Raw genomic sequence first — 10,085 nt, 5'->3', positions numbered from 1 at the left:
CAGCGCACGAGGGACTCTCCGAGTGGGCACAGCTTCACCAGCACAGGCCACGGGGAAGAGCACAGCTCAGCCTTCTGGTTAAACAACCGCTCCCAAAATCCACTTGGCCTGATGAGCACCTAACAGTTCACAGACTTGCCAGGCAGAGAAAGTCCCATTTCTCTGCATTCAGTGTACAGAGGGGCCGCCGGCTCCTGCGAGGCGACCCGCCGAGGTACGGATGAGAGGTTTGCCAAGGAAAGCACATCCCTGCTGTTACAGTGGGGTGATGGACAACAGGGCTTCAGAGGCAGTCGAGGGTTTGTTAAATTACACACAGACACACACACACGCAGACACACACAAGCTCTTCTGTAAACCGGACTCCAGAAGGTCCACAGATCCTTGGCTGATCCCACGGCCAGTGCTGGATGTGGCATCCTTACATGTTCCCACGATACGTGATGTTGGTGAAGGTAGATGTAGCCTCTTTATATAAAGGATTGTGGCCCTGGAATGAGGAAAAAGAGCATCATCACTTTGTTCTTGGCATCAGTATTCATTCTACTTTACAGCTGGGGAAGCTGAGGCACTATCTCAGCAGTGAGTCGTGGATCCATGTCTCTGCTCAAGGCTTTGACTGCTTGTTTATGGGGAGTTTAACAGCTCCCCATAGGGTTTCATGGGGGGACAGCAGTGAAAAGCTGCTGTGGAGGAGAGGAAAGGCAGTAGGAGCTCAGGAGCAGAGAGGCCTCCTGAGAGATCCAGCCCATCCCATCCCACCCCATCCCTTCCCTCTGGGGAGGTGCAGGACAGGCACTGGTGCTGTCCCAGCCCCCTCCCTTGTGCTCTGGGTGCCTCAGCCCTTCCAGCATCCCGTGGCAGGAGAGACCTGCTGCCTCACTCACGGGATGGAAACGCGGGTGTGGGCAGTGAGTAAGAGGGTCACGCTAGTGACAAGTGCTTGGGATGTGCTGGAGGTGGGAAAATCATGTGGGACATCTGCTGTGCACAGCCCCTGGGATCGCAGGGGGCTCAGGGAGGGGCTGTCCGGGCTGGCAGTGTCACCTCCAGTCCTTTCTGTGACACTGTGCCATGCTTCAGAGAGGAATGGGGCAAGCTGGTCCCTAAAGACCATGTCCTGGGACCACAGACAACAACCGGGCTCTCATGCTGGAAGCACTGGGATCTGGATCCACTCAGTGCAGGGGCTGTGGAATTCAGGGCCTCCTGCCCAGCACACCCAACACACCAGCCCTTACCATGTCCCACTTGGCCCTGGCCTTCTCCTCCTCGAAGCGGGCAAACTCCCGACGGTCGTGGATGGTGATAAGGAGCTTCCAGATGAGCAGGGCAGCAAGGCCGATGAGCAGGATGGCACCCGTCACCGACAGCAGGACCACCAGGATGTCTGGCCCCTTCGGACAGTCTAGCAGAGGGAAGAGGGCAGGGTTTGGGAGGGGGCTCAGCACCCACAGGGCAATTAAAACAGCTCTGGGGCTGCCTTGCCATGGGTACATGGAACTCCTCTGGTCTCAGGAGGGCTTCACCCTCCAAGTTAGGGAGCAGGGGTCTCCCCCCTTGAACACAGCAGGTTCTGTAAAGGAGGATCCCATCCATGGGTGCATGCACAGAGATCCTCAAGCTCCTATCTATAGGGTGGGGGTCTGCACCCGAGCCTGGAGCAGTCCAGGTCACGGCATCACAGGTCCCATCCATGGTGGGGTATGACACCAGAGACCAAGTCCCTGGGCCGGTGGAAGATCATCACCAAACCACCAGCCTGGCTGAGGCCCTGCACCGTACCTGCTCTCCGTCTGCGCATCAACACCGTGCCAGTAAACCAGGGTGGTGGGATCTAGCACAAACCCCAGCAGCCTCCCTGCTCCCCCTGCACGCTGCCCCGGGCTGGGCAGCCACCCCAGCCCTCGCCTGCCTCTCCCCTCCAGACGCAGGGGCTGGGGAGGGCGGGCTGCAGCAGTTTTAGTGAGAGCTGGCAGCTGCCTTTGTGGCTCTGCTTTCCAAGGATCTGTGGCCACACAGCCCCCGGCTCAGCTGGAAATCAGACCTCAAGATTGCTGGAGACCCTGGGGCTGCTCTGTGTGGTGGGGGGCTGCCACGTCCCAGCCCTGGGGCGCAGCTGTAGCATTGCTTCTGCCTGGATAATGGCAGCCAGCTCTTATCTGCTTCTTGAGAAAAATCACAGCCCTGGAGTCAGATCAGGGCAGTGGGAAGGTTAAGCCCCCATCCTTGGCCTCAGTGGGGGGGTGAAATAACCAAGCAACACGGTGGGGAAATGTGAGACAGGCAGGAAATCACAGCCGCAGTTCAGGGAACAAAGCGGCTCTTTAACCCCTCTCAGCCCCCGACTGCAGTGCCCCACGAGCCTGGCAGTGGTGGGACTTACAGAAGGGACACAAAATTCCCCCGCTCAGCTTGGAAACCCAGCACAGCATGCTCTGCATCCGCCCAGCTCGACTGCAGCAGCCGGGTCTTACCTGGCTCCTCGATAACGTAGAGGATGGACTTGCCACTGGAGTCCTCGTAGTACTGGAACCGCACCACGCAGTCATTCTCGTCCTTGTAGGTACAGTTCACAGCATCCTTGCCTCTGTCACCTGCCAGAGCGAGAGGCTCAGAGCCCCCCGTGCTGGGGGGATGCACATGTGGAAGGGAAAGTGGACGGCATACACAGCCATCCAGATTTCCATGCTTTAAGGCACGGATTTGGGTCTCCTCCTCTCTTACCCAGTTCCTGCACCGTCTCGATCTCATCACGGCACATGCGGGTGCAGGACTGCTGCTCCACCAGCGCTCCCCGCTCAAACTTCTTGCACTCCACACACTCCCTGGGGAAGAGAGGGGAAGCACCGTGAGCTCCTCCATGCTCTCCCCAAGGGAGAGCACACACCTTCCAGTCTCAGGCTGTGGAAATCACTGCAATCCCAACCCAACCGGGCTGCAGCTGCTGGGAGCTCCTGCTGCCAGCTCCGTAGTGGGATATGACCCATCCCCGCTCTCTGCCCTCTCTCACTTTTTGATGGTGCAGGCATCCGGGCACGTGGGACACTTCTCGCAGGTGTCGCCGTAGGATCCGGGCTGGGTGCAGTCGCACTTGCCGCAGACGCAGGAGCCGTGGCCGCTGCACACCAGCCCGTTGCTGGACATGCACGTGTCGGTGCGGGTGGTGCAGTTGCAGTAGTCGCCGGTCCAGTCTGAGTCGCACAGACAGTCCCCACAGCTGCACTGCCCGTGGCCTGGGGACAACCCAGAGGGCATCAGGACCCTCAAGTGTCCCCATAGATCCCATCAGCAATAACCCACATGGGGTACCCACATACCCAGGGCGGCAGCTCCACCTCCATGGGCATGGCAAGGCAGATCGGCCACCCAGGACAACCCCCTTCCACTGTCCTTGTGTGGCGGACACGGCAGCTCACATCAAACCTCAACCTTTGCCGTGTCCCCAGTGTTCCTCTTATTTCGCCCAAACAGGTAAAAACTGCCAAATCTCAGGCTGAGCTGCCCAGCAGTGGCAGGTTGGCAGCAGCTACTGGAGATGCTCAATCAGATCCATCTCAGCTAATCAAGCCTTGGCTTTGGCTTTTAACTTCAGATTGAGTCAGGACATCTGGCCAAACCCCTGAAATCCCATTCCTTTCCCAGCCCCAGCCCAGGCAGGGGAAGCTGACTGCTGGGAAAAGCCCGGCCAGCTCCGCACGCTCGCCGAGACTGGTTTGTTCAGACAGACAGACGTGCTCAAATCCTGCCAAAGCCTGGAGCTATTTGGATTGCGGTTTGATTTCAGCTCAAAGACAAGACATGGTAAGCGGTGGAAATGCCGTGGAGTCGGCACGCGCCGACCCATCCCAAGCCCGGAGCACACTGGGGCACGTCGGGAATGCTGCTTCCGGCAGGGGATCAGCCAGACACCATCCTGGCCATGGCCTTGGAGGCACCAGAATGAGAAATAAATGTGTAACCCCGTTAATGAGGAACTAGGGCTGAGTCACAGGAAAATAGTGCCGTGCTGGGTGACAAGGCATGGAACCAGACAGGGGGGCTGGGGAGAAGTGGCTCAATGGGACGGGATTGATGTCAACAGGGTCAGACAGATCGGGTTAATTAACATTCATCATCGCCCTTTGCCCATCCTGCCAGACCCGTCAGCCTTTGTGCAACAGGCAGCGGGAGCGGGGACAGGCTCCCGGCTCCCCGTTATCAGCAGGCTGTTAAGATAAAGGATCAACCCCAGCAGCTGTGAGATGAGAAGTTGGGCTGAGGGCCAGGTGAGGTCCCATAAACTCGATCTGGGGACATCGAGGAACAGGAACCCACTGTCATCTGACCATCAGGTTTCATCTCCCCGTCGCTGGGCGCCAGCAGACTGGGATCAGCATCAGCTTTGGCCACTGATGTTTTCCTGGGGATTTGTGGGCTCACAGCAGGAAAGCGGTGGCGTTTTTGGCATTGCGTCAGCAGCTGCCTCGCCTGGGCTCATAGGGGGAGGGTGGGGCTAGGAAAGGGGATGGCTACCACTCTCTCGTTTTCCCCTTGAATCACTTTTGGAGTGCTCAGCTCCTGGAGGGAACGTGCCACAGCTTCATGCCCCAATTGCAGGCACTGCCACCCTTCTCACATGCCCTGGAAAAACAGGAGATGGAGCAGAGTGCCAGGGTTCACTCAGCCCTCCAGCGCTTACTGGAGATGTGGGTGGGAAAAACCCTAGGTGGGGGCTCCTGATGGTAAGAGGCCCTGGCACATCAAGACAAGTGAAACTGCTTTCCGGATGGGTGTTTTGCAGAGAGGGGGTCCTTTCCCAGTCCCTGGTGTGGGAGGAGTACCCAAGGACCTGGTCCTCTCTCCCCAGGACTGAGAGCAGTAGCAGCAGGGCTGCAGGGGGGAGCTGGGTAGCACAAGAGGTGAATATTCAGGAGGGGCGATGCTGTAAGGCCAGTGAGGGGGGAGGATTTGCTTCCCCAATGCTTTTGCCAGCAAGGAACCTTCAAGAACTGTATGGAGGATAAAAATTGCCTCTCCCCATCCCTTCCCTTCCACCCAGGGATTTCTACCTGCAGAGCAGTACCTCTGATCTGTCAGGGGCTGTGATTTGAGCAGAGTCCTGTGCACCCCTGAGCTGCTTCTCTGGGCGCCCACCAGCCCCCCTGATGGGACTCCTGAGTCTAGGCAGGGACCAATGTCTGCTTTTTAACCCTCTAGCCCATCACCCTGCCACAGCTCTTGGTCACAGAAGGTGACAGCAGCTGCCAAAAAACGAGTAATTCTTCCTGGCATTGCTTCAGACCTATGGCTAATCCAGGGAGAGCCACTGCTGAGCAAGCCAGAGGTAGGGACAATGCATGTGACAAGCCCCAAAATAGCTGGTGTCTCCCTTGTCCATGAGCTCGGGCAGTGTAAATGCCCTGAGCTGCCTGCCCAGCACTCACCTGAGCACATTTGGCCCTTGAAGCGGACGCAGGAGAAGTCATCGCACTCGCAGTACTTGCCCGTCACCTTCCCGAAGTCGCTGCTGTGGCACACGCACTGCCCGCAGATGCATTCGCCGCGCTGGCTGCAGAGGGGCTGGCCTGGCTGGAGGCTGCAGTTGTCCTGCTGCGAGGGGTTGTACTCCTCCTCTGAGCACTCGCAGTGCGAGCCCAGGCGCCCGGGGTTGCAGCGGCACACACCACACTCCAGCGTGCCATTGCCTCGGCTGCAGGACGAACTGTTGGCCTCGGCTTGGCTCTCACAGGAGCAGTCGCAGTCGAAGTTCACCACCACCGTCAGGCTGTCCTTGAAGCCCACGGGTTTGATGGTGAAGGATTTCTGCTGCTCCTGCGGGCACCCCCGCACCTTGGCCTCGATGCTGAAGCTGACCTGGAAGGCAGAGGGGTGCGTCTGGGTGTCCGTACCACAAGCACGGTATTGCGGTACCCACTGCAGTCCATGCCCAAGCTTAAAGAGCCCAGAAATAGGGCCCACTGGGTCTCTTCAGGCTTTTCAAAGCTGTCACAGCACTGTTTGGGCCAGGGCACCTTCCTGCCACAGTAACCAGGCTAAATCCCAGTGACTGTGGCCAGCAGCCCGGGCTGAGCTAGAGGATCACAGAGTTTGCATCCATCAGACTCAAAAAAGCATTTTCCTCCTTACACCCACCCAGCTGGACCCCTCTCTGCCCTACAAAGATTACAGGGTCTGTCTTCCAGGAGGTGGTGGGGCAAGCAGACAGTGCTGGTGGGGAGCATCAGACGAGCTGGCAATGCTGCTACATAGAGGAGGAGAAAAACGAAGCCCGTGAACAGGATCCTCACCGTGTCCCCAATCTTGAGGCCCATGCAAGACTTGAGCCCAGGGATGACCTCGTCGTTGAGGCAGGTGGCATTGAAGGCCAGGGAGAGCTCTTCAGGGAGGTCGCGCACCTCCAGCTCTACCTTGGAGCGGATTTTCTAGGAGAGGTGAGAGGAGTGATGAAGATAACAACACAGGCTGGGCAGGGCTTAGTCTCCCCAGCACCACAGTGATGCTCCCATACACATGGGAAAGGAGCCAAGTGCCCCGAGTCTTCCTCAGGACTTGGCTACATCGCTCCTCACAGGGAAATGCCTTTGAGGATGGGAAGGGGCAGACAGTGAACACAGTGATCTCCCTTCCCCAGGGTCCCTGCATGCGTGGGTGGAGCCAAGGGATCACAGCTGGTCCAGGGAGGATGCTCGGGGCTGGGGGAGCTGCCAAATCTGTGGGGGTTGTTTGCAGTGGGAAGCTATTTTGGGAGGGAGAGAGCTGTTGTGGGGCCATCACGCTGCACACTCACCCCATAGGAGTCCACTATGAGCTGTAGGACGTTGCTGGAGTCTCTGGATAAGGTGCCCACGGTTGTGCCTGGGATCAGCTCACTGTAGTTCTGGAGAAATACCATAAGCATGGTCTACTTGTGACAGATGAATGTGCCATGACCAGGCCAAACCCGGTCCAGGCACACGGGAGCTTCCCTAGGAGCTTCAATATGCCAGGAGATCACCAAGCTCTGCCCAGCCATCCATGGCCAGCTGCAAATGATGCTCCTCAGGATCCACCAGCTGCCAAAGAAGGTGGCTTTGCACAGCAGCTCTTACCTGGTAGAGGCCAACAACCGTATCCGTCACAGCGAAGATCAGGTTGATGTTCTTCTGTGAGAGTTTCTCAGTCATCAGGCCCAGAGAGGGATAGTCCTGGGGAAAAGCAGAGGCTATACCCTGGGAACATGTATCTCTAACCACCCTGATCCCCATCATGCTCTCCAGCCATGACTGGACCACCTTTCCTATCCCATGGAGACCCTCAACAGGAGCTCTGGGGTCCAAAACCCCAAGTGTGGGTTGGGATTTACCAGCGTCGTGGAGGCAGAGTAGAAATTATCCTTGTCAATGTGGCACTGGGCATCGTTGGGCTGCACAATGCCAGCCAGCCTGCCGTCCAGCGCGATGTGGGTCTTAGCATCCGTGGTGAACACAAGTAGATGGGAAGCATCATTCCTCCAGCCGATTTTCTCCTGCAGCAAAAGGCAGCTCCCGGTCATGTGGCAGTGTGTGCCAATGGCAGCCCTACATGCCAGCACCCCACTGCTGCCTTCACTGCCAGCTCAGGTCATGGCTTGGCCACTGCAGAGAGAACTGAGGACAATCGCTCTCCCAGGGAAGTGCTGGGAAGAGGCAGTGTGTGTGTATGGGCTGTGGGCTGCTCATACAGGTGAATGGCAGGTTTTAATTTAATAGGGTGTTAATCAAGGTAGTTAATGACTGAGGGATGCAACCCCTTCCATCTGAACCAAAATCAAGGTGCAGGCACAGGAGATGTCATCCATTCTGGGCTGACATGGGGCCATTGTCAGTCCCCAAGTCCCTGCTCTGCTCCTCTCTCCTGCCAGGACCATGCTAGAGTCCTGCTCTTCCCTTGCCTTGGCTACTAGCCTAGAAATGTCCTTGTTGAACATCCACCCTGTGCAGGTCTCAGCCCTGCAGCAGCTCCACAGAGCTTACGGCTCTGTCCTTGTGGGGTCGGGTTGTCCCTGCCAACCCACCAGGCCTAGCCTGATGACCCTCTCCTGACCCCACCCAGGACTTCTTGCCCCTTACGTCGCACACGGTGGCCTGGATGATGGCATCGAAGCCTCCCTCAGGTGCATCGCGGTTCCGTGAGACACTCTGCTTCCGCACCTCCTCGTTGAAGCGTGTCACCTCATCCGTGAGTGACAGGACATGTTTGTAGCCAAACATGGGCAGGCAGGTTTCCCCGATCCTACAGGAAGAGAGCAGTCAAGACAAGAGGCTCACAGGGCTCCTCCAGCTACCATCCCCACCCTGCAACCATCCCACATCCCGTGGTCCTGTCTGGGATGTGCTGGAGGCACCCTGCTACCCCAGGAGTAGCAGGTACCCAGCTACCTACACAACTGGGGGTATTGAAGGACCTCTTAAAAATCAATCACATATTGTAGTGATGCTAGGGTCAGGTCAGCTCCCAGCCTCCATCCTGTTGGGGGTTTTAGGAGTAATTTTCTTTGAGTCTCAACATCTATCCTGAAAACTGGTGTAAAATTGTTCCCTTAAGAGCTTTCCAGTGACAATAATACTTCAAAGTCTCCTCCCTGTGCCAACAGAACATGCAGCACAGCAAGTTTTAAACCCTGCCCAAAATCAGACCCTCAGTTCTGCTGAAATCCATTGCCATAGATTTCCAGCCACATTCCAGTAGTGTCCCATTAATCTCTGGCCTTACAGGACTCCCACAGCCCGGGACTTACTCATAGCAAGGGTTCGTGATGGCCTGAGGAGGAGAGATGTACATGTAGGGGGAAATGGGCTTGTCCACGAAGGCCCCAAAGCCAATGCGTAGGTTGCTGGTGAGCTTGCGCATCTCGCTGGCCAGCTTGGTGCCCAGGTTCTGGATGTTCCTCAGATCATCCTTCATGGAGTTGGACAAGTCCATCAGGTAGTAGATATCCACGGGGTAGTCTTCCACTTGGCGCACTTGGACACGAAATATCTGGGAGTCATCTGTAATGTGACGGGGCAGTGGAGTGAGAGGTCTTATCCTGGGAGGAGCAAAGGGGGCTCACCACAGGACTAGGGAGAAGGTCAGCTTACGGGGTCAGCTGGAACCCAAGGAGATGGTTTAAAGCTGCTGGGAGAACATCACAGTTAAACACGCAAAGGGGCAGAGCCCTTAGGGCGGGATCCTTGCACAGGAGAGATGCTGTGCCCATTTGGAGATGGCAAATGTGGCTTATAGCTCCTGTTCTCCAAACCTCTCACTACCAGGACGTGAGCAGATCCTCAAACTCAGAGCTGACCCCCCAAGCTGTCTGGCATGAACAGCATGACCAACACATGCTGGCTGGAGTGAGTGAGACACCAGCACATGGGCAGCAGGGCTTATGGGGATTACCAGGGCGCTGCACGGCTGCTTAGGGCTTCTCTGAGCATCTCCCAGGACCTCCTCCACCCCTGTTCCTTCCCTCTCCTCTTGGCTCCTCCCAGCCCATTCTGGAAAATTTTTGCTGAAATATTTTCCATTGAAACAAAACCCTCCTTAGACAGAATATTCTGGGGAACAGGCCAGTTTCGATGACTTTTGCACTTTGAGAAAAAAACCCAAAAGTGCTGAAAACATTTAGGGTTGACCTTTTCTTTCTGCTTTTTTAAAGAGAGACAAAAGTTCTTTCTTTGCTGGTCTTTAAAACGGCTTCTTTGAACTGTAAGCTGGGGCACAGCTGCAGCCTTCTCAGGACACCTCAAATGTTGAGGAAAAAAGCTTTAATTGAGCTTAAATGGTTATTGTTTTCATATTTCCTTCTAAATCTGCACATTAGATTCTGACTTTGAAGATGGAGAAAGCATCTTCAAAATGTACAAGAGCCCAAAGAGCTCCAGCTGCACTGATGGAGCCCCACCACCTCATCCAGGGTCACAACTTTGTGCTCAGAGAGCATCTGTTTCTCCTTGTTGAGTTAAACTCTGAGCCTGTGGGATATGGGCTGTGACCTGTCCTACTTAGATCCTTCAGCATTTGGTCTTGATTCATGAGTTAACGATGATGACTCAAGCCAAGCCCAAGGACAGGCTGGGGGG

General features: G+C 56.3%; 1 protein-coding gene across 1 annotated transcript; it reads right to left on the bottom strand.

Annotated features, from left to right (window-relative positions):
• Window positions 1-421: 421 nt before the first annotated feature.
• Window positions 422-9,294, bottom strand: ITGB3 (integrin, beta 3 (platelet glycoprotein IIIa, antigen CD61)). Its single transcript, XM_010154591.1, has 13 exons — window positions 9,273-9,294; window positions 8,759-9,011; window positions 8,091-8,253; window positions 7,346-7,507; window positions 7,092-7,187; window positions 6,791-6,880; window positions 6,291-6,425; window positions 5,427-5,856; window positions 3,014-3,236; window positions 2,728-2,828; window positions 2,478-2,597; window positions 1,242-1,408; window positions 422-490 (listed from the first exon to the last, which is right to left on the bottom strand). The coding sequence occupies exons 2-13, from the start codon at window positions 8,941-8,943 to the stop codon at window positions 422-424; spliced, it is 1,941 nt and encodes a 646-aa protein (XP_010152893.1). The 5' UTR covers window positions 8,944-9,011; window positions 9,273-9,294.
• Window positions 9,295-10,085: the final 791 nt, after the last annotated feature.

This window comes from Eurypyga helias, unplaced genomic scaffold, assembly GCF_000690775.1.
Source record: "Eurypyga helias isolate BGI_N326 unplaced genomic scaffold, ASM69077v1 scaffold36636, whole genome shotgun sequence".
In the NCBI taxonomy this organism is placed as follows: domain Eukaryota; kingdom Metazoa; phylum Chordata; class Aves; order Eurypygiformes; family Eurypygidae; genus Eurypyga; species Eurypyga helias.
This window is presented reverse-complemented; position numbering and strand designations above follow the sequence as displayed.